Below are 22,805 nucleotides of genomic sequence, written 5' to 3' on the forward strand. Positions count from 1 at the left end.
CGCAGAATTTTACGCTGAATTCAAAAACATGATCATTTTTTAATTTTTGTCAACGAATAACCAAGTTATGGCCGTTTGAAATTTTGGGTTGTCGCCAGAGGGCCAAATTTTCGACGGTTCGAAACTATTCATGCTCGATATCTCAGAAACTATTTCAGAAATTGAGATGCGGTTTGCGCCATCGTTTTTCTCGTATTTTTTTACATAGGAAACAGTTCTTTGATTTTTCCACAACCGAAATTTGCAAATTTTCGCAAAAATTCATGACTAAAACTATGGTCAAACTTCTGATATCGATATCTCGCTTATTTTTTAGAGTAAACTTAAGTTATTATACATCAGTCTACGCAGAATTTTACGCAGATTTCAAGTCTGGGATTTAAATTCAGATCCGACAGCAGATAACTGAGTTATGGCTGAGCAAAGTTTCGAAAAGTTGATTTTCATTTGTTCTCATTTTTCGTAATTTTTAAAGTTAAATATCTCGGAAACTATTTGAGATATTGAGATGCGGTTTGCGCCATTCTTTTTCTCGGCTCATTTTACGTTAGAAAATGTTCTCAAAAGCCCAAAATTCGATAGTCGATTTTTCGCGAAAAAAAATTACGACTCAAACGATGAAAATTTTTAATTTTTTTTATTTTCGGCCATAGCTTGTAAACTATTTGTACAATCGATCTCAAATTTGGCCAGTAGATAGATTTTGAGCTCCTCTTCCGACTGATGTGTAATTCAATGCTATTAAACGTCGTTTTCATTTTGAAAACAATGATTGAAAATCACCCTAAAATGATGTTTCCAAAACAGTTCTTGGCCAATACCTCGTTTATTTATTAAGAAAACTCATCAAATCTGGTCTCATTTTACGCAGAATTTTACGCTGAATTCAAAAACATGATCATTTTTTAATTTTTGTCAACGAATAATCAAGTTATGGCCGTTTGAAATTTTGGGTTGTCGCCAGAGGGCCAAATTTTCGACGGTTCGAAACAATTCATGCTCGATATCTCAGAAACTATTTCAGATATTGAGATGCGGTTTGCGCCATCGTTTTTCTCGTGATTTTTTACATAACAAATAGTTCTTTGATTTTTCTACAGTCGAAATTTGCAAATTTTTGCAAAAATTCATGTCTAAAACTATGGCCAAACTTCTGATATCGATATCTCGCTTAAAGTTATTATACATCAGTGTACGCAGAATTTTACGCAGATTTCAAATCTGCGACTTAAATTCAGATCCGACGACAGATAACTGAGTTATGGCCGATCAAAGTTTCGAAAAGTTGATTTTTATTTTTTCTCATTTTTCCCAATTTGTCCAATCGATCTCAAATTTGGCCAGTAAATAGATCTCGAACTTCTTTTTCGATTTAAAAATTTGACCAAAATTATTGGTGCGGGAGAAGCTGGTTGATATTATAAAATGTACATTTTTTGAATAAACAAAAAATTTTTAAAAAATGTATTTTTAAAACTAAAAAATTGAAGCACAATTTGTCAACGGGGCGCGGAGGCCTATTTTCACGTTCAAAGGGGAGCAGCTTTCTTGAAACGTTAAGAAACAACGATTTATGACAACAAACATTTGACGTGCATTTGAAATCCAAGACATTGCGCAACCGGAGCGTTTTTCATGGGGTTTCTGAGTCCGGCGATTTTCGAGCACTCTGTGCGTTCTTAGCGTGGTATTTATGAACGCTCAAAGTCGAGTGACAGAAAGCATTGCGCATCTTTATGAACGCTCTTGTGTCACATTTCACACAAACTTTACACAGAGTGATTTTTATGAACGCAGCCCTGCAAAACAAAGAAAAATATGTGCTCCTGGAAATATTAGCAGGGATTGGTCCATTACGATACCGAAATACGCTCAAACGCGTATCGAAATATCTTCATTATTAACGCGAAATAGAAAAACACAATTTAAAAGCACGCCCTAATTTACTATTGCCTAGATAAAGAAGCAAAACTAAGGTTTGTTTTATTTTCAATGTCCGTTCAGCTGATCAATGCGCACGCGCTTAAAGACAACGGGTTTTTGGTTACGTTTTGTTACCAACTTGAAATCTTTGCATCTGTCAAACGTTCATAAAAAGTGATCAATTCTACTGCAAAAAGTGACTAAAATTAGACAACAAGCTTTGTTTGTACAGTGCTGTGTTATTTCCTATGTGCCAATGGCACTCGAACGCTCATAAATCAATATTTGTTTTTCCAACCTTAAAATGTTCAACCAAAGCAATGAAGAAGAAAAGAAGCTGGATTGGATGTATAAGGTAATGTTGAACATAATTTTTAATACGGTCAACAACTGGCGAATTTTAGGGTCCTAATAGCACTGTGAATCGTGAGGAATACTTACTGGGAAGATCAGTAGATAAAACTCTTGAACAGTTGAATGAAGAAGACAAGCAGAAGCAGCAGGGGCTTATTACAGTACCCAAAAACCGCGTAGAACATGAGTGCATTCCTCCATCAATCAGAGACTTTAATAAATTAGTTCAAGCAGAACAGGTTTGTTATATTTTCTCATTTTTATCTTTATTTTAGTCACTTTTTAGGTTGACCTGTCAGCAAAGCTTCAAGAAGATCCTTTGGTGGCTATAAAGAAACGTGAAGAAGAAACCAGGCGTCAATTCTTACAAAATCCAGTTCAATTAAAGAAATTACAGAAAGCCTTAAAAGCCCAGCAATCAAAAAAGACAAAAAAGAAGAAGAAGAAACAATCAAGTGATTCTGATTCTGATTTAGAGCTGAAACTGACTGAGAAACTTCTTGGGAAGAAAAATAAAAAAGTCAGCAAAGAAGAAAAGCAGTTGGACACCATACTGATTCACAAATTTGAAGCTCTAAAAGACAAACTCACTGAAAGCGACCTCCAGGATATTTTAAATGGAAAATTTACCGACAGTGACACTAGCGAAGACGACAAGCCAAAAAAAAAGTCGCGGAAGAAACGACACGATAGCAGTGAAGAAAGTGAAGATGAAAAGAAAGACCGACGAAAAAAGGATTCCAGAAAGCGCGAATACAGAGACAAAAGTAAAGGCAAACCACACAGTAGAGACTCATACAGAGAGAAATACAGGAACAGAAGTAGAAGCCTGCAAAAATCCAGTTCTGACAGTGAACCAGACACCAGAAATGGTCACCATTCTAGGAGGTACGACAGTGATGACTCAGATTCAAAAAACAAGAAAATTAGTTATGGTCTTGTTAGCTCAGATGGAAAAAAAATACAATTGTCAAAGAAGCGTGAAGATAAAAGAGAGAGTAAAATTGTTGCAGCAAAACCAGAAGCAGTACAGCCCATAAAACGCCGCGCACATAAATTAACAGAGGAAGAAAAAGAAAAACTCAGACGGGAAATGATGCAAAACGCTGTTTGGCGTGATAAGGAACGAGCAGATAACGTAAAAAAGTATCGAGAAACGGATGAGAAAGAAAAGAAGGACGAGAAATTTGATCCTGAATTTATTCACAAACAGTTGTTGAAATCTGCTGATAGCAGCAGCGTTGAGAGCAGGATCAAATCAAACTTGAATAAAATTCAGCGGTCAAGTAGAGACATGGATAGGAATTTTTCCAGGAGGTAGAAAAAAATTGTATCTATTTTAAAGACAGTTACAATAAAAGTGTATATTTAGACCTACATTTTTTGATTCAGCAATTACAATTGTTTTCGTCTGCAAATGTTACTGTCTTAGCTTTGCGGATTTTGGCGCTACAATCTTTTTCTGGTGGAGGCTCTTCAGGCTTAGGGGCTTCACAAATATGCTTGTGATCTCTTAAAACTTTATCGTAGTACTTCTTTATTTTCTCTTCTTGCGTGTCGTATTCAGTTGATGCTAAATGAAACTATTTAGACTTGTCTTTGTTCTTACAGATTCTTACCAATTCTTTGAGCTTCGTCTTTACACGCCAAGTCGCCTATTGGTGGTGTTGTAATTGGATATGGGCACTCGTTATTGACAGGTTGTATTCCAAACGATGGCACATTGTGTTCAGGCATAACCATTTCTACCTTAACATATTCTTTCTGGTGGGTCAAATCTTCATCAATCTTGGCAATGTTAAATCTTTCCAAGCATTTATCCATTTCAGTCGGAGTCACCTTAAAGTCGGTTCCTGGAAACTGATTGTAATTTAATTCCGAAGCGTTGTTACTCACCTATAGCGTCGCGTTCAGCTTTTTCAATTTGGAGTTTGTTATCTTCTATTTGCTGGTTAATATCGTCCTTTAAGTACCCTTTATCGAACATGTAGTTGCGTATATTTTCGATCACTTCGCACGGGAATTTGCTAGAGTTTACTTGCATGTATCTATAAACGTACAAATCCGCTCCTGTTATGATAAAACGTTGTTGAAACACTGTAATTCGTGCCCCGATTGTAAAATCAATCGGACTGTAAAATTCAGGATCCAGAGGATTCGTATTGGGTTTAGGCAGCAAAGTACTCTTTAAATACTTCCCTCCAATAATCCCGGAATTGATAATCGGCGGCTCAAAGATCTTACAAGTGCTATCAGCCAACGAATAGAACAACAAAAACCGTCTAGCAGAATCTTCAGGGTGGATCTCTTCCATCTTCATTTCATATCTAAGATATTTGTTTGCGTTCAAGATCTGGCGAACCATATCTTTCCTAGGCGCTTTCGGTATGAATGTCAGTGTATTTTGAAGTGAATCTTCCAAGCTCCCGAAACCATCATGTGGAGGTATCTTTTTCTGAGGAATGGGCTTCGGTTTTTCTTCAATATCAATAGGTGGACCTTGCTCTATACAAAGCGCTTTCTTGTAATAGTTTCGGGAGAAATTATCACAATCATAGAGCAACATTTTTCGACCGAGCACAAAAATAGTTTCACCAACTCGTAGATCTTTTGGTTGGTAATACTCGTTGACTTCCGCATCCGAAGATTCGAGGTAAATCGAGGGAAAAGTGACAGGCCTGTCGGTGTAGATCTACAAAAATTCATTAAAATTTATTGAAAGTAAAAGTCCCGAGGGTTAACTTTAGGAAGTTTTGTCTTTCGGAGCAGTTGGGAGTAGGGATCTCTCCCGTCGTTTTTAGTGTGAATTTCTTTTACCGCTACCGTGTCATCCGCGAGGAAATAAAGGACTTCGTACTTCCGTATTTCTCCGTATTCTGAGTCGCGGTCGTCCCAAATTGCTTTGAATCTGCAAGATTGACAATGTCTCTGTGTGAAGAAAATTAGAATTAGCTACTTACTTCAAGATTTTGCCGTCATATTCCAAGAACCGTCGAAATTTATCATCCACAGTCGGAGTTTTTGTAAAGCTATACTGATGGGAACTCATTAGTCTGTTCTGCGTGTAGGGATCAGGGGGTAGTTGCTCTGCCTCTGTCATTATCAACCCTTGACTCGCCATGTATTCTCTGGTAAAAGTATCGCAGTCCACCATGTGATAAACCACCCCATAGAAGACGATGTTTTTTCCCACCCCCAAGTCCTTCCAGTGCCACAGTTCCCCGTCTTGACTTTTAGGAATTCTGTGTCTTTTTAAGAGCCTTCCTTGGTCAATACCACTATTCTGAAATACTCGTTAAAACCGATGAAACTACCTTGCATTTTCGTACCGGAGTCTTCGGCTCCATCACCGTAATAGTATCATCTTCCAAAAAATAAATAATATTAACATGTCTCACTCTGTAGTATTCATTAGGAGACTCAACAACACCTTGTTTAAAAAACGCTTTAAAAGTGAGACACTTCTGGTCGTACAACGCGTAATGCGGTTTAAAAACTTGCACGTTAGCTGCTTTAGTCTTTCCATACGTTAGCGAGGGGTCAAACCGGACAGGATCATTCGTATTTAAGTGTTTGACTGAATGTGAGTCGAGTTCTCGGTTTCCAATTCCAATAAACTCGTTTTTTGGTAGTTTGTAACCATTACAGACGTTAAAAGTTTGGGATAAATGATAAGTTGTGAGCTGAAATGTCAAATGTGTTTGCGAAAAAGAGGGAGATGAAACTTACGGTTGGATCTGTGAATGATAAGCCCGGCAATTTGGGTAATCCTGCCATTTATGCCAGTTTTGGGGTGAAAAATGATAAAATGATTGATATTGATTAAACTTGAGTGTTTCTATGGTTATTTATATGGCGTCTTCTGTGTGGGGGTCAAATTGACGGACGACCGCGATTTTTAGAAACAATTTAGTAAAATTTCGAACGTAAAATGGCAATGTTTTGGTTTTTGGTATTTTTCAGATCAATTCGATTTTTATTTATTTTTTGGTCTTAAAAATTTTTCATTTATTGTGAAATTTTAAATTAGACATTTTTGAAATTCAGGATTTTAAGTTTTATAAATCTTTGTTTTTGTTTTTCTAATGTTGAGATGCACTTTGCTTTTTAAAAAATTTTCCGCTCGAATTGTGCGACAATATTTCTTTAAGAAGTAAATTCTTCGTTCAAGTTTCTCACCCTATCAGAAATTCACAATGATAACATCGTCATCGTTTTTAGCCTTTTCAGGGTGGAAACCTTTTACTTTTGCCTGACACAGTATAATTTGCCTTTCGATTATTTTCCTATTCCCTCCACATTTGATAAATATTATTCATTTCATTGTAAATATTTTCTCGAGTTTTCCTACCTACCCACTTTCTTTCATTATTCATTACATATTTACTAATTCGAAATTACAAATGTACACACAAACTTTTGTTAGCCTTTTGATCAATATCACCAAACTTTGCGTTATTACAGCAATGACGACAGAAGTTACCTCAACTCACGCGTGTTTTTATTTTATTTTGAAACTTGCCCAATGTTGTGGGATGTTACCAGTATCAGGGATATCCAGTCAAAACTACAAATCTTTGAATTTTCGTTGGACGGCAAAGCGAACAATTTATTCTGTCTTATTTTTTATTTTAGCTTTTTTGAATGCGACTTTTCAGGTTACAAAAATGGTGAAATCAAAAACTTTTGATTTTGGACAATTAGGTGACCACTTCAATCTAAATGTGTAAAATTTCTGATTATTTCTTCCGTAGTTACGTTTTTCTTTTTTCTTGTAACAGCTATAACTGTGGCTATTTTCCTCGATGTTGCGAGAAAATGGCCCAACCTCATGAAGAAATGGAGCGAAGTTGACGATACTCTAAAAACTCGTTACGGATTTCCTCCAAGTCTTTATCCGACTCTAAAAAGAGTCACTACAGTGGTTATAACAGCCGCTATAGGTAGTACTTTTTTAAATAATTTCAACTATTCAATTTAAATTTTAGTTGAACACTCTTTGTTTTTATCGTTTATGATTAAAAACAGCCAAAAAGCAGATACCGTCGGCGAAACTATTCAGCTTTATTTTAAAAACAGTTTTGACCAGATTTTCAGCGTTGTTCCTTATTCTATTCCTTTGGCAGTAATCGTACAACTCGTGAATACGTTTAGTACGATTTCGTGGAACTTCATGGATCTTTTCATAATTCTGATTAGTTTGGCTTTGTCGGCAAGATTTGAACAGGTGGTTTCAAAAACCAGAAGTCTAACAAATCTAAGGGTAGAAATAACAACCTGTTTTCTTTGTTTAGTTTTATTTTTAAGGTTTCTAACAAAATTTTCTGGAGAGTTGTCCGCGAAGATTACACAAGACTGGTAAATCTGTGTGAAGTCGTCGACGATGCAATATCAACGATAGTTTTGGTTTCTTTCGGTAATAATATTTTCGTTGTTGTGGTACAACTGTATTACACTTTACAGTGAGTAAATTTACGATTTTGTCACAAAACTTGGCGGTTTTTTTAGGCGACCACCGAGCAGTGGAATTGTAGATAAGATCTATTATGTTTACTCTTTTTCATTTCTTATTCTTCGAACTTTGGGAATAATTGTTTATGTCGCTAGAGTCAATTCAGAAAGCAAAAAGCCCCTGCAACATCTCAACACAGCGCTAGTTAAAGTATATAATACTGAAGTAAGTGATTAGTTCAATAATTAAGGCCGATATAAAAAATGACGTTTTTTAGATTGAGAGGTTCTTTTTTCAAGTCAAGTATAACACAACTGCTTTAACAGGTCACAAGTTGTTTAAAGTCACAAAGTCGTTAATTTTACATGTAGAATTTTCTGGAGATTGTGATTTTTTGATTAGTTTGTTTTATTGTAGATTGCCGGTGCTATAGTGTCATACGAATTGATTTTGATTGAGTTTTCGGACTGATCGGACAAATCAAATTTCCTGCAATTTTGAATTACCTACTTGTATTTTTAGCTGAAATAAGAATAAATTCATAGTTTCTTTGGTCAAATATATTTTTTTAATCGCTGAATTATCCCGGCGCATCCACCATTTTCACTCTTGTTTTGTCACTGCGATGCAGTGAAAAATAGGAATTTGTTCTTTAATTTTTTTGAAATAATAATTTTAAGCGGCTTTTTAGATATTACAACATGTTTATTACATAATTTTTCCGCATTATTAGTCATCAAATTTTCTTGGATAAAATGCAATAACACTCATCGGCACTCTAGCTTATCATATTTTGGCTTCCTTTATTCAGTGGAGCCGCAGATGAACGTTGAACCAAATATTATTACTAGAGATAAGAGTAATGAAGCTGGAAATGAACTAATACTAGTAATACATCATCATGATAAAAATTATCTACCATTTTCATGAAATGTACAAAAAAGCATTTTCAGTGGTGTTAATTAGATAAAGATACACTTAGTTTCAGTGCTTTTATTTGTTACCGAAATGACAAAAAACTCGACCCATTCTACATTATGTTTCGTTCTAATGTTCGCCCAATGCTTCGGTTTATTGCCAATAACTGGTATTTCCGCCGAAAACTGCGATTCCTTGAAGTTTAAGTGGATCTCAAAGCGAACAATTTATTCGTTTATATTAATTGTCGGTGCCACTAGTAACGCTGCTCTTTTTCTTCTGAAATTAATTACCGATGAAGATACGGATTTCATGTTATATGGTAAAGACTTTGTTGTATCGACATTTGTTGTATTTGTAATTTCCAGTTAATTTTATTTTCTTCTTCATCGTCGTGGTTGCTGGGGTGTTATTTATAGACGTCGCTAGAAAATGGCCTTCTCTGATGAGAACATGGGCGAAAGTAGACAATGCAATGGTCACTTACGGATATCCTACACATTTGGATCGAAAAATCAAAATAATGACTGTTATAGTAATGGTACCTGCTACTGGTATGTTATCTCAAAAAAGATTTATTTTGAATTGATCCTTTTAGTCGAACACGCATTGTTCTGTACTGTCCAATTCACGTCTTGTGCTAAGGGAAGGAACTTTACCGAAGACTTGGACGAGTATTTGAAATTTCGCTACGGCTTCGTTTTTGAGCGGATTCCGTACGATATTGCACTAGCTGCTCCTTTAGAGGTGTTTTCGGTTTCATACAGGGTGATTCTTAAATAAATTTGAGGTTTTATTTGAGAATCACCCTTTTATTTCTAATATTTTTAACTAACTAATTTGTTTAACAAGATACTAAACATTTTCAGCACGATAATTTGGAATTACATGGACTTGTTTATAGTTGCTATCAGTTTATGTTTATCAGCCAGATTCAAACAGGTGGCTAAAACCATTAAATTTCTCGCCACAAACAACGTAATGATTAAATTATTTATTGGATCAATCACTTGTTTGTTTTTTCAAGGTGACCAACGTAAATATTTGGGAAAGGGTGAGAGTGGACTATACACGTCTCACAGAATTGTGTAGATCTGTTGATCGGGTGACCTCAAGCATTCTTGTTGTTTCGTTTGGGTACAATTTCTTCGTGATAATTATGCAAATTTTTAAGACGGTTCGGTGAGAATACTGAAGGTTTTTTAATAACGTTCTTTGAATAAACTATTTTAGTTCACCGGTGGAACTTGGGCCTTTAGATAACGCTTATTATATTTTCTCTTTTGTATTTTTAATCGTTCGCTTGATTAGTGTCGCTTTGTACGCATCAAGTGTTCATTTTGAGGCCAAGAAACCTAAACATTGTTTAGGGGCAGTGTCCAAAGCGGCTTATAACACAGAAGTAGGTACTATTTTTTAGTTTGAATTTCTTCTGATTCTTTTCTAGGTTGGGAGACTTTTTCATCAAGTTACGTATAATCCAGGTGCACTTTCGGGTCATAGATTGTTTACAGTGACGAGGAGCACAGTTCTAAGAGTAAGAACTCGGCTAATTTTGGTGAAGTTTTTTATTCTGTTTTTCAGATCTGTCTGGAAATTGTAACTTATGAATTAGTACTGAGAGAGCTAACCCGTAAAAAAGTTCTGTAAACCGGCCAAGATAATAAATTATGTACCTAACTGTGTGTATTTTAACAGTTTTCAAAATATACTTCTCTGAATTCTTTGATAATGTTCGTTACTCTAATTTTCCTGCTCATTCGACTTTTGGTCTGTTTAAAATATTTTCATCTACTTCTGGTTTTCGAATTTTCTTCTACGTTATCATAGCGATCAAAATCATTAAAATTTTGAGTTTCCATTGTTTTGTGTACAATTGTGAATGAAAATCACAGAAAATTGCTCGTTTTTAACACATATCTTTGAACAAAGGCAGACCAATCAGTTTTTTTTGCTGTTTTTCACGCCATGGACTTTCAGAATTTTTTTGTTTACCTATGTCTGTTTTTGTTTTTTATTTTCCACTGAAACTTTGTCGATTAGCTTATATTATATTCTCACGCTATTGGTAGTTTTTGTCGTTTTCTGTTTTACTTTCTTCGAACAAACAGATTTGAAAACAAGACGCTTATAAGTACGTAAACAACCCACTAAAAACATCCTTCGAAGCCGCTGTAAAGCAACAATAAAGTGCTTTAGGTAATCGATTTTTTACAAGAAAAACACTCATAACAAACTATTTACGTTAATATTGACTTGCATACTTAAAGCATGTTTGTCAGAAACTTATCTAATCTGTCTGATCGACAGTAATTTCATCCACATTCATACAAGTATACATATGAAAATGAAAATCCAACCAATTGGTAAACTTTACGATAACATAAACACAATGAAAGTCGCAAGTAGCGAGCCGGTTCTCCCAAACAAAAAACATGAAAAAAATAATTTGCACAAGTCTTTTAGTGTAATGTTGGTGGTGTCACAAGTGTTTGGTTATCTGCCGGTTCAAGGAGTATTAGGTCCGGATTTCCGGTCTCTTCGTTTCAATTGGAAATCTCTCAGAGTGGCTCATGCCGTATTAAATATTTCGGCAGCGGCGTTTGTGTGTGTAGTTCAAATACACCAAATATTTCTTAAAGGCTTCGATTTGATGGAAGCAAATCGTTTGTTCTTTCACTGCAATGGTATTGTTGGAGGGCTATTGTTTTTAAGGTTGGCTAAAAACTGGCCGATTTTTATCAAGGAATGGATTAGTGTGGAACAGACTATGGTGAGCTATGGGTGGCCATCTAGGCTCGGCAGAAATATAAATACTTTGTTAGTTGTGTTTATGGTGCTGGCTTTAGGTGCACAATCTAATAGTAACGATTTTTTGTAATTTTGTAATTTTAGCGGAGTACCTTTTGGGACAATCGAGTAAACTAGTGTTTGCTTTAAATTGCAAGCAAACTACTTTTGAAGCTATAACTTACTTTCTCAGTAATATGTCTTTTTCTGAGCTATTTTCGATCCTGAATTTGGATATTCTCTCGGGAGTTATCGTACAGATCTCCAACATCCAAGTCTGTTTCCTTTGGACTTTTAACGACGTTTTTGTTATGATAGTCAGTCTTGCTATAGCAAACAGGTTTGCTCAGATAACTACTAGAATCCAATCAATTTCCGATGCTAAAGTAAGTATCATTTGGCAAATTTTGTTATTAGCACGATTTTTTAGATTGACAGTGAAGTCGCTTGGAAAAATGTAAGAGAAGATTATAACAGACTCTGCAGACTTTGCAGACGAGTGGACGACGAAATCTCCTACATAGTTCTGATGACATTCGCATCAGATTTGTTTTTTATTCTTGTGCAGTTATTCAACAGTCTAAGACCTATGAAAAATGATTTACAACGAGTTTACTTTTATGGGTCGTTTGGTTTTCTCATTATAAGGACAGTTTCACTATGCTTGTTTGGTGCTAAAGTCAACGATGAAAGTGTTAAACCTATGCTCATTTTGAATTCTGTCTCATCCGATGTTTATAATCCTGAGGTAAAAACCGCCGAATCATTAATTTCTCTAGCACTTTTCTTCAGATCCAACGATTTATTCAACAGATTGGTACCTCAGAGATTGCTATCACCGGTAAAAACTTTTTTAGCATTACCAGAGGACTAATTTTGAGTGTAAGGGCGAGTGAAGTTTGTTAGTGCAAAACTGAAATCTTAGTTTTAGATTGCTGGTGCTATTGTAACGTACGAATTAGTTTTGATTCAGTTCAACGATACTTTGCTTAAGAGCGCTCCTGAAGAAGAAGCTTGTCCGGTTCTTGTGTAAGCATTACGTTAATTATTTTTTTTTATTATAAGTTAGAGAGATTGTTGTTCTCTTACCTGAAATGCCTACATTTACTAAAAATATATTTTTAAACAAAATAAAAAAATTGTGTTGTTATTAACATCCTAAATATGTATTTACGAAAAAAATCTGAACTTATAACGTGTAATTTATTAAAATTAATCAGTTACAACGTTTTATTAATTAATTATTGTCTATTTGAATATACAATTTTTGTTGCAAAAAGAAAAACCTCCAATATTTAACTGGCTCACTGCAAACGTTGACGTTTTACCTAAATACTAAACTAAAATAGAAATCAAACAAAATCAATTCAATTATTATTATCAAGCATATCTAAATCTTACCGCGCATTGTAGTGGAATATTTTTAACGTCATCAATTAAATTGTTCACCACCAACTGCAAACAAAGTCTTGTAGTTTGTTTTTCGCTAAAATAACAACATTTTTAATAATTGTCAAAGGGTAAGCAAAGTTCTCTCGTAGTAATTCAGACAAAAAAGACGTTAAATTTTGTCGCATCTTACGCAGAATTTGATAAAATATCTGTGTGTAGAATCAATATTATGTTTTTTTTTGGAATCCCTCTATAACCGTATTTTAAGGACTATAAGACGCCGCTAACTATACAACGCACTTAAATTTTTAAGCAATTAAAGATAAAAAAAAATAAATTGTTATAGTAGGAATTTTTTAACTATGGTTTAACCCCGCCCACATGAACAAATGACGATTTGAATTTGTCGAATCAAGGAATGGCTAGCCTCCTTTACCCAGCATAATTAAAAATTTGACGGCTTTAGTGTCACACTTGTCAAGAAGATTTGCAGTCTTGCAGGAATTCAATTAATCGTGAAACCTTCATCGATTTTTATGGTGTTTCATCTTCTAATGTGTGTACAAATCTACCCTGAGTTCAGACAACTATCAACGAACTATCAAAATGTTGCAGATTGAATCAGACTTTCATCCAAAATTCTATTGGCCTAAAAGGCAGGCGGAGTTAAACCAAAGTTATAAAATTCTGATTATAGTTTATAAAACCAAATTGATCTTTAAAGTCCCTAAAAATCGTCAACTTTCTTTTTTTTCTTTTTCTTTCTCTTGATTGTCATTGTTGTCTTTTTCATATGTAAAATGGTTTTCACTGGCATCGAAAGCGTTACTTATCCCGCACTTTTTGAAAGATTTAATAACACTGCACAAATTAAAATTAATTTTGAGTACCTTTTTAGAAAGTTGGTGTTTTGTGATCTAAACAAAGTACCAAACAATATCTTCACCTCAAAAAATTCGCATCACGTACCATTTTTTTGTTATCTTATATAGTTATGGTCATAAAGATTTAAAATATATCAGAAAAAGCAAGAATTAAAAAAAAAGATGAAAATCTTTGCAAATTATAACTGGTTTGGACCACCTACTTTGTTGATGCGATTTTTTACACTTACAATAAATAACAAAAATTCGAGCTTTTAAATAAATTGTACTTGAGCTGTGTAATAATTTTTATTTTGAAAACAAAATAGCTTTGCTAGCAACATGGGAATCTTTAAAATACAAATTAGGAAAAGGTTTAATACATGCAATTTACTCATAACGTACTTGATTTAAAAATTAAATTTAAAAATTGGTATTTTTGAAAAGACGTTCCCATAACTTCTAAACGCGACGTGATAGAAACTTGTGGTCCATGACATACGTCTTATAAAAATGTAGGTTTTTTTTTGCTTCTAACAGTTTCGAGGGTACCAAAATTTTGTCACGCAGAGTAATTGTCAGTTCTCACTCTAGACCATAACTGTTTTATTCACTAACACACATTAATTTCGAATATAAAGTGCACCTGAATCTTTGTGGCAATTTTTTTAAGAAAAAAGTTTGTTTTATAGTCCTTAATATACTACGGTAATTTTTGGAAAATTGTATTTTGCATCTAAAAGACAAATTGCTCGCGAAGTTTTTCATTTCTCATTTTTTTTTGTCAGATTTTAACTCGCAATAATTCCGTCGTATTTAGATTACGCTTCTGATTGAATAATATATATGAGGGTTTAATTTTTTATCTTCGTTTGACAAGCAGCACAATGGGCCCTTTAATACATCGTTTGACAAGGCTAAAAAATGTTTATTTGGAAATGCGAGGAAATTCTCATGCGTCATTCTCTCAAAAGTCATTGGTTTTTAAATTGCACACAAATTAACACAATTGACATTTATGGAGCGATGACAACCAGCAAAATAGAACTAATTAACTATTTAAAAGTTAAGTTTGACTGCCTAGATATTCAAAAGGTGATTTTCTTGCCGTAAATGAAAATGCCATGAAAAATGAGGGAAGCGCACAAATTAAATTATAGGACACAAAATAGTCACCATAATGTCGATAAATCGATTAAATCGCGTGCAATTTGACAAGCGTTCACTACTAAACAAAATAATTATTATTATTGGTAGCATTTCTTTCACCAGAACTTGTAAACACTCAAATATAAACAGCACGCGCTGTTGACTACATAAAATGTAACTACATGTATTTCAAAGTTTATAATAGTTTACACCTTTGGTGAATTACAAAGAGAAAGTGAAGTATTCAAAAATGGAGTTTAAAGTAGCAAATGACTTTCAAACTTCTATGAAAGTTCCTTTAAGTCTGCTTCAAATTCTGGGGTATTTTCCGTTAAGTGGAATCTACAATTCAGACAGTCGACAGTTGAAGTTTTCTTGGTTTTCTTTTAAAACTTTATATTGCATTGGGTGGCTCATCAGCACATTTTTGTTCGTTTTATATGAATTCTATAAACTACAGTACTTGGAATTATCCACAGAACAAATCAGTGAGTTGAATAGCGAAACAAATACGGCAACTTGAGTCTTTTCAACATTTTCAGACCCAGTGGTTTTCTTTTCCTCTGGAATGCTTTGCAATATATTATTTATAAATTTAGCAAAAGAATGGCCACTTTTGGCGAAGAAGTGGCACGAACTGGAAGTTACAATCGGGGAAGTTAAAATGAATGTTAATCTAAGAAGGCGAATACAACTGATTAGTTTTATTTACATTACACTTACCGCAGGTGAGGCTTTTTGAAGAGTGTTACTTACTTTTACGTACTTTTAGTTGAACACGGTTTAGTGGAGTTAGATGATTTTACCGAAATTTCTGGAGAATGTGGTTCTACTAACGATAAACTAAAACAGCACTATGTGTACAGATTTTTTCCGATATTTTCGAAAATTTTAGATTATGCGTTGTGGAAAGCTGTCCTTTTGCATATTTTAATAATTCGCTGTACTTTTTTGTGGACTTTCTTAGACGTTTTTTTGATGTTGATCAGTACTGCTTTTGCAATGAGAGTGAAACAATTTGCTGCAAAACTGGAACCTGTGGTATACTATTCAATCTTTAAGGCGTTTTTATAGAAAAAAACTGTTACAGATCCAAGTAAGGTCTTACAAGGAATGGAAAAAACTGCGACAGGAATATTACGAGTTGTCTTCTCTAAACAGTCAGTTAAACAATAAGTTGTCGCTTTTAATTTTTTTGTCTTACGGAAATAATTTATATTTCCTTTTGATGCAATTATTTGGCAACATGAAACACTTAACCAGTACGATAAAGAAGGTCTACTATTTAATGTCATTTCTTCTTCTAATCGTGAGGTTGCTAGGAGTCACTTTGTATGGTGCTTCCGTTGATTTGGAGAGCAGAAAAGTGCTTCCTTCTTTGTTTTCTGTACCATCGGCATTTTACAACAAAGAAGTGGGTAAAATTTGTGTGTAATAAATAAATAATCGCTTATTTGTAGGTAGAATGTTTAATCGAACAAGTTAGCAAGAATCAAATTATAATTTCCGCTAACAATTTTTTTAAATTAACGAAGGGATTTCTTATTACTGTAAGTATAAAATGACTGAGTAGTTAACTTTTAATGACGTATTTTTAGTTTGTTGGAGTTGTTTTGACTTACGAGCTCGCGTTGTTACAGTTTAATTATTACGCTTTTAATAATGATGACAAATTGGAAGTTGATAGATGCTGGAATAACACTATATGACAAACACAGCTAAAGAAGTTGTTTTAAAAATTTTAAAATTGTAAAATTACAAAATTACACTGCGCTGTAAAATAAACGCAAAATTTTAAAATTTAATTTTTATAATTTTTTTTGCATAAAATATTTAAATTGTAACATTATAATATTCTAAAATTCTAATATTAAATAATTGTAAAATTAAAATAAATTGACAGCTTTGTTTTAGTCATAACAACGTAATAATTTTTTGTATGTAAATCAACGAAAAGTGATTCAGTCTTTAATTATCTGTAAAGTAAACATTTTGTAATCTTAATGATAAAATCAGTTTTAATGGAATTTCTTACAACAAATTTTATGTACCTTAAGTGCTTACTTTCCACCCCAATATTTCCTGTAGGTACATGTACACAAACTGATATGATCAAAATAAAAACAAAGATGTTTCATATTTACTCCTCGTCCCGTTAAATTTGTAACAAATTGAAGTGTGTTGCTTCCGCCTGAAAATGAGAACCAGAAATATAAAAAAAACCTCAACAAACATACAATATTCTCTAAAGTTTCCTTTATTTCTGCTCCAAGCAATGGGTTTTTTCCTATCAGAAACCGAAACTTTTTATTGTCCGCTTTGGTTCTATCTTAAATATCTGTATTCGTTCGTCTGGTTGATGAGTGTGCTTTTTTTGGCTTATGTTCAAATATACTCTGTAGTATTGATAAACCATTCTACAACACAATTTTGTAAGTTAATCATCAAGACAACTATATTCTATTGTTAGTTTTATAGCACTTGTCATTTTTTTCACATCTGGATTAATATTCAACGTGTTAATTTTAAAATTGGCTCGAGATTGGCCACTGCTTATGCAAAAATGGCAGAAAGTTGAAACAACAATTGGAAAGATTGGAATGACAGTCAACTTAAGAAGGAAAATAATTTTAATATGTCTGTTTTATCTCACTGTAGCTATAGGTGCATACAAAAACTGATTACCCTTCAATTTTAATTTTCTTTTTTTAGTGGAACACAGCATCGTACACTCGTATTTCGTAGTAGAAATTTCTGATAAATGCGGTCCCACGGACGACAAAATAAAACAACATTATGTGTACCGAATGTATCCAATATTTTCGGAGATTTTAGACTACTCTTTATGGAAAGCCCTGTGGTTACATGTTGTAACATTAAGAACCACTTTTTCGTGGACTTTTGTTGATGTTTTTATCATGGTGATCAGTACCTCTCTTGCAGCTAGAGTTCAACAGTTCGCGACAAAAATGGAGAAACTAGTAAACAGCCCACATGGTAGAAAACCGGATATCTGGAAAAACCTTAGACAAGAACACTATGAGTTGGTCACTTTAAATCGTTTAGTAAACGAAAAATTGTCTTTTATTATTTTTCTATCTTATGGTGTTAATTTATACTTCCTCCTGATACAACTTTTTGGTAACATCAAACGTCTGACTAGTACTTTAAGAAAAATTTACTACGTCATTTCTTTCGCGCTATTGATTCTGAGAGTACTGGGAGTCTGTTTGTATGGTGCTTCTGTAAGTGTTTACAATAATAAGTTGTTACCACTTTTGTACTGTTTGCCATCGGAGTGCTATAATATCGAGGTAAGAAGTTAGTGTTGTTTTCGTTACTAAGTTACAGTTCTAGGTTCAACTTTTGATTGATCAGATCAGCAATAATCAAATTGTTATCTCAGCTAACAGTTTTTTCAAAATAACCAAAGGGTTGTTGATCAAGGTACTTTTATCTCGCGACTGAAGTTTTGATATCTGTGTTCAGTTTACAGGTGTTATCTTCACTTATGAACTCGGCTTGGTACAGTTTGGATCATACGCATTGCATGCTGATGAACCAGTAGTGACTAATAGGTGTTGGAATTTTGATAATGGCACTAACAACATTTAGGGTTCAAATATTTTTGTGCACCTCAAATTTATAAATCAATTTTTAGATGTGTTTGTTTAGTTCTTTTTGTGACCACAATGAAAGCTACTTAAAACAAGCGGTTACGTGATTAATATTCAATATGTTATCTAATGGAGTGTGAACCATCGATTCTATAACAATGTCAGTCGCCTTGAAAGATTTCTTTTAATTTTTTAAACAACGGGTTGAAATGAAAATTGTCAGTAAAAGAGCGGTCAATTTTTATGCTCATTCGTTATTACGAGTCCCCTTGATATGGAGTCAAGTTTTTGGATATTTTCCTGTCCAAGGACTTTGGGCAAAAAATTCTGGAGATTTGAAATTTTCGTGGTGTTCACTTCAAGTTTTGTACTGGATTGTCTGTGTTATTCTACGATCTTTTTTATTTATTCGAGTGGTTATGACTGTTAAACCATCAGTTGAAGAGTGGAGTAAGTTTGGTCTTTTTGAAACTAAGCAAAATTATTACACGTCGTGTTGTGTTTTACTTTTTCGCAATTTTGTCCGGACTATTCTTCTTACAACTAGCTAGAGACTGGCCGGAATTAATGAAGCAGTGGCGCAAACTCGACAATCAAATGAAAACTTACAAAATACCAACCAACTCAAGAAGAAAACTAATTTTTATCACAATTTTTTTCATGGTTTTAATGACAGGCGAACACGGCATGATCGTTGCTACAAGACTAAAAATTATGAAGGAATATTTGCAAAGTGACGGGGATGCTTTTGAAATTTATTGGGCGAATGTGACTTTTGATTATGTCTTTGAAGTGGTCGAATATTCTTGGTGGAAAGGCGTAGTTTTCGAGGTTATCGCCAAATTCTCACGTTGTTGTTACTTCTTATTCTGGTTGTAGATATCAAGTTTTCAAACAACGTTTATATTCACTTATTTAACACTTTTTGTTATCTTGGTATCTCAAACTTTGTACGTGCGGATGGTCCAAATTGTCAATCGGATCGACTTCCTCGTCAAAAAAAAGGTAACATTTTTTGAAATTACCCGTGTTTTTAACTAGTTTCTAGATAAAAAGCAGTACACAATGGAAGGTTCTCCGCGAAGATTACAACAGTGTTTGTGAGCTTTGTTCTACAATTAATGATAAAATATCAAGCATTGTAGCACTGACCTTTGGAATTCATATTTTCTTTATTATGGTGCATCTTCTTTTTATTTTACACCACAGTGAAGAAGAAGTGGCAGTCAACCACATTATCTATACTTTTATATTTTTGATAATCAAACTCGTAGGCATTTGCTTATGTGGGTTTTCTATCAATGAAGAACAAAAGAAAATTCTACCAAAGCTTGCACTGATACCTTCAATATGTTACAGTACCGAGGTGCTACATTTTAATTTTTCTAATGGTATTAAATACAATTTTGATTTTACAGCTTGAACGACTAATCAATCAAGTATCATATGTACCGGTGGCTTTGTCTGGAAAGTTGTTTGTCATTACGAGAGTGATACTTTTGAAGATTTTTTTCATGTTTCTTTCGTTCCAGAAATTTAATATATTGATTTTAGCTCAGCTTAACAATGGTCACATATGAGATAATTTTAATTCAATTGAATTCAAAGTGAAATGAAAAAATATTCAGTTTTATTTAGATCAAACGAAAATGGTGGATGCGCCGGGTTGATATCATTACAAAATTTCTGTTTGTGCTTAAGCTAAATATGTGTTGTTTTTACCGAGCTATTTTAAATAGTTTGGAACAACAACTAAAACCAAAGTAATTGTGCGATAATTTAGTAATTTGTCTTTTACATGTCTACAAGTATACCAAATAATGTTGACAAAGTGCTTCATAATTTTTTTGTGTACTTATTTTTCCTAATTTCTTTGTTTTGTTTGTTCTTATAAACATACGTCGGTGATACGTACACAACTCTTTTTATTTTTCAAGTACAAATGGATAAACAGAGTAGCGCTTATTTTTCGATGCAAAAATTTCTAATTTGTATTTTGGTACTGGGATTTTTTCCAGTTGGTGGGTTAAGAGGGTACAGTTACAAATCATTGAAGTTTTCGTGGTGTTCTTTAAAAACTTTTTACTTCTTATTCATTTTGGTTTCATATTCGATTATTACTTTCCTTATTTTTCCGACAATAATGAGGAAAAAGAACTTTGGAAATTATTTTAGTAAACACGACATTCTAGTTTTGTGAAGTTCACTTATGGTTGTGTTTTAGCAATGCTAATTTATTCGTTTAATCACATAATTGGAATGTGGCTTTACTTAAGATTAGCCCAAAAATGGAAGCACCTAATGCGAGTTTGGAAATGTGTAGAAGATAAAATGGGTCTTTATGCATTACAATCTAACATTATAAAACGGGGAAAAATTACTATTCTTACTATTATAACTTTGCAACTTAGTATAACCATCATTTTCTTACGAACTATTTTTAACCACACGATTTTAGCACAGTCATTAACTTTTTACATTTATCGTTTTGTGAGTATTTTTCAGCGCTCGGAGTCAGTTTCCCAAGGATTTCAGATATTTATTTTAAAAGTGTTCATGTATTCTCACATTTTCAATTTTATTGATTATAATGCTTATGTCGGACTACTCATTTGGGTATGCATAAATCTAAAGAACTGCCAAATAATAGAAAATTGTCAGATTTTAGTTCTCAACATTGGAATGATGTTATTTTTTCTAGCTGAATCCCTATTAATACTAAATTTTTGTCTTTTTACAACAAGACTAAATCAACTCAAACGAAAAGTTAAGTTGACGATCAGAGCAAAAGTGAGAAAGGAAACAGTTTGGAGAGAACTAAGAAAAGAACATTACCTGCTTTGTCGGTTATGCATAATAATTAACAACAATTTAGGAGATTTAATAATGATGGTATACTGTTCAAACATATTTCTCATTCTTATCAACTGGTCCAGTGGAGTGAAAAGCTTTGGAAGTATTTACCAATCACTCGTTTATGTATTATCAGCAACTCTTACATTTATTAGAATAACTGCCGTGTCGATATTCGGCGGTGCAGTTCAAAAAGAAAATTCCAAAATACAGGCAAACGTTTTGTCGTGCCCTTTTGTAAATTCAGAGGTACGAAAATTTTTTAAATCGATACAACTCGTGATATTATTTTACAGATTTGGAGATTTACAAATCAGTTGCTGTGTTTGGATGTTTCCATTTCGACTAGAAAAATTTTTTCAGTGACAAAGAGCTTAATTTTTAAGGTAAAAATTTTATTTTATGACTCGTTGTGAGGTATTTTGTAGATCACTGGCGTGGTGGCAGCGTATCAACTATTTTTGATTAAAACTTCGACTCAGTTGATACCTAATTTTAATAATGAAAAGTCGGGCAATGCTAGCACTGCTAAAAATTAAACTATTTCACTTTTAGCTCTCTAGAAAAATAATGTTGCTAGTATAGCTAATAAAATATTGAATTTAAATTGCTTTCATTGCTTTTAATAAGCAGGCCCTTCTTTACTTTTTTTTTATTTAACTATATTAAGTTTAAGTGTATTGGTAAAATAACCTCATTATCTTATATTAACAGTGCGCCAAGATAAATTTAAAATAATATTCCCATTAAACAAAACAGTTCGCATATTTTTTGATAATGAATGCACCTTTTTATCATCTACCTTTATATTAAAGATTATAAAAAATTAACATAATTTACATATCCTCGGCAGTACCAATTATTATAATTTGTGCAAATGATATTGATAGTCAGTTGCTATAAAACGTTTGTTAAACGACTCAAGAGCATCCTTTGTAGTAAATTACATAGGTGAGCAATAAATCATGAATTCGTTATTAACATTTGTGCTCTTCTTATTTTTCACGAGCGGAGGTAAGTGCCATAATTACACTAATTATAGAAAATTATTAATTATTGAAGGATGCCTGTTTATTGAATGTTCTAGTTTTGTCGTACCAACAATGTATAATAGATGGAGAAGAGTACAAAACTTGTGGTACTGCATGTCCTGTTAGTTGCAGAAGTCCTGAAGTGCAAGCATGCACTTTGGAATGCAAAAGCGGGTGTTTCTGCAAACCTGGACTTTTCAGGGATGAATCTTCTGGAAATTGTGTGACCGAAAGGGAATGTCAGATTATTGTTTCAGAACAGTATAACTATCTTCCGTAAACACAAAATTAATTCTCTGTTCTGTACTTGATGGTGTGGTTTAGTTTGGGCATTTTAGATTAGGTTAAAATAAAAACGAAAACATTCTCAATAAACAATTAGTAAGATGAAACTCTTTTATTTATGTAAAAATAAATATTGGTTAAACAAATAAATTAAAATAATAAATAAAAAATTAAACTA

The 22,805-nt window shown here is 33.4% G+C and overlaps 9 protein-coding genes across 9 annotated transcripts; 8 read left to right on the forward strand and 1 right to left on the reverse strand.

The window, feature by feature from the left end:
* Positions 1-1,860: 1,860 nt before the first annotated feature.
* LOC148175151 (pre-mRNA-splicing factor CWC25 homolog) lies at positions 1,861-3,650 on the forward strand. The gene is made up of 3 exons (XM_088036742.1): positions 1,861-2,278; positions 2,328-2,516; positions 2,564-3,650. The coding sequence occupies exons 1-3, from the start codon at positions 2,228-2,230 to the stop codon at positions 3,596-3,598; spliced, it is 1,275 nt and encodes a 424-aa protein (XP_087892868.1). The 5' UTR covers positions 1,861-2,227; the 3' UTR covers positions 3,599-3,650.
* A 2-nt stretch (positions 3,651-3,652) lies between these two features.
* LOC148175152 (EF-hand domain-containing protein 1-like) lies at positions 3,653-6,054 on the reverse strand. The gene is made up of 7 exons (XM_088036955.1): positions 6,007-6,054; positions 5,607-5,960; positions 5,238-5,560; positions 5,020-5,185; positions 4,174-4,969; positions 3,897-4,130; positions 3,653-3,850 (listed from the first exon to the last, which is right to left on the reverse strand). Exons 1-7 carry the CDS (start codon positions 6,052-6,054, stop codon positions 3,666-3,668), a joined length of 2,106 nt encoding a protein of 701 aa, XP_087893081.1. The 3' UTR covers positions 3,653-3,665.
* Positions 6,055-6,365: 311 nt separating this feature from the next.
* On the forward strand, positions 6,366-8,200 carry LOC148175153 (gustatory receptor for sugar taste 64f-like). The gene is made up of 7 exons (XM_088036256.1): positions 6,366-6,981; positions 7,032-7,220; positions 7,266-7,540; positions 7,585-7,739; positions 7,786-7,954; positions 8,007-8,096; positions 8,147-8,200. The coding sequence occupies exons 1-7, from the start codon at positions 6,681-6,683 to the stop codon at positions 8,198-8,200; spliced, it is 1,233 nt and encodes a 410-aa protein (XP_087892382.1). The 5' UTR covers positions 6,366-6,680.
* A 154-nt stretch (positions 8,201-8,354) lies between these two features.
* LOC148175154 (uncharacterized) lies at positions 8,355-12,470 on the forward strand. The gene is made up of 19 exons (XM_088036956.1): positions 8,355-8,359; positions 8,410-8,617; positions 8,696-8,969; positions 9,016-9,201; positions 9,246-9,394; positions 9,500-9,625; positions 9,675-9,829; positions 9,881-10,049; positions 10,095-10,184; positions 10,232-10,280; positions 10,346-10,501; positions 10,543-10,636; positions 10,691-10,715; positions 10,783-10,821; positions 10,866-11,496; positions 11,543-11,823; positions 11,868-12,185; positions 12,230-12,319; positions 12,369-12,470. Exons 1-19 carry the CDS (start codon positions 8,355-8,357, stop codon positions 12,468-12,470), a joined length of 3,147 nt encoding a protein of 1,048 aa, XP_087893082.1.
* Positions 12,471-15,697: 3,227 nt separating this feature from the next.
* Positions 15,698-16,550, forward strand: LOC148175155 (gustatory receptor for sugar taste 64f-like). The gene is made up of 5 exons (XM_088036957.1): positions 15,698-15,701; positions 15,737-15,882; positions 15,932-16,255; positions 16,302-16,391; positions 16,440-16,550. Exons 1-5 carry the CDS (start codon positions 15,698-15,700, stop codon positions 16,548-16,550), a joined length of 675 nt encoding a protein of 224 aa, XP_087893083.1.
* A 566-nt stretch (positions 16,551-17,116) lies between these two features.
* LOC148175156 (gustatory receptor for sugar taste 64f-like) lies at positions 17,117-18,654 on the forward strand. Its single transcript, XM_088036958.1, has 7 exons — positions 17,117-17,273; positions 17,320-17,505; positions 17,554-18,155; positions 18,220-18,288; positions 18,331-18,405; positions 18,503-18,561; positions 18,594-18,654. Exons 1-7 carry the CDS (start codon positions 17,117-17,119, stop codon positions 18,652-18,654), a joined length of 1,209 nt encoding a protein of 402 aa, XP_087893084.1.
* Positions 18,655-18,667: 13 nt separating this feature from the next.
* LOC148175157 (gustatory receptor for sugar taste 64e-like) lies at positions 18,668-20,038 on the forward strand. Its single transcript, XM_088036959.1, has 5 exons — positions 18,668-18,871; positions 18,903-19,289; positions 19,338-19,463; positions 19,507-19,824; positions 19,877-20,038. Exons 1-5 carry the CDS (start codon positions 18,668-18,670, stop codon positions 20,036-20,038), a joined length of 1,197 nt encoding a protein of 398 aa, XP_087893085.1.
* Positions 20,039-20,070: 32 nt separating this feature from the next.
* On the forward strand, positions 20,071-22,273 carry LOC148175158 (gustatory receptor for sugar taste 64e-like). Its single transcript, XM_088036960.1, has 12 exons — positions 20,071-20,150; positions 20,198-20,221; positions 20,268-20,338; positions 20,396-20,413; positions 20,477-20,632; positions 20,683-20,948; positions 20,994-21,560; positions 21,608-21,697; positions 21,740-21,833; positions 22,026-22,094; positions 22,165-22,200; positions 22,251-22,273. The coding sequence occupies exons 1-12, from the start codon at positions 20,071-20,073 to the stop codon at positions 22,271-22,273; spliced, it is 1,494 nt and encodes a 497-aa protein (XP_087893086.1).
* Positions 22,231-22,722, forward strand: LOC148175159 (chymotrypsin-elastase inhibitor ixodidin-like). Its single transcript, XM_088036304.1, has 2 exons — positions 22,231-22,325; positions 22,399-22,722. Exons 1-2 carry the CDS (start codon positions 22,277-22,279, stop codon positions 22,620-22,622), a joined length of 273 nt encoding a protein of 90 aa, XP_087892430.1. The 5' UTR covers positions 22,231-22,276; the 3' UTR covers positions 22,623-22,722.
* Positions 22,723-22,805: the final 83 nt, after the last annotated feature.

Source organism: Gnatocerus cornutus, chromosome 5 (assembly GCF_029298725.1).
Source record: "Gnatocerus cornutus isolate USDA-ARS CGAHR chromosome 5, icGnaCorn1.1, whole genome shotgun sequence".
In the NCBI taxonomy this organism is placed as follows: domain Eukaryota; kingdom Metazoa; phylum Arthropoda; class Insecta; order Coleoptera; family Tenebrionidae; genus Gnatocerus; species Gnatocerus cornutus.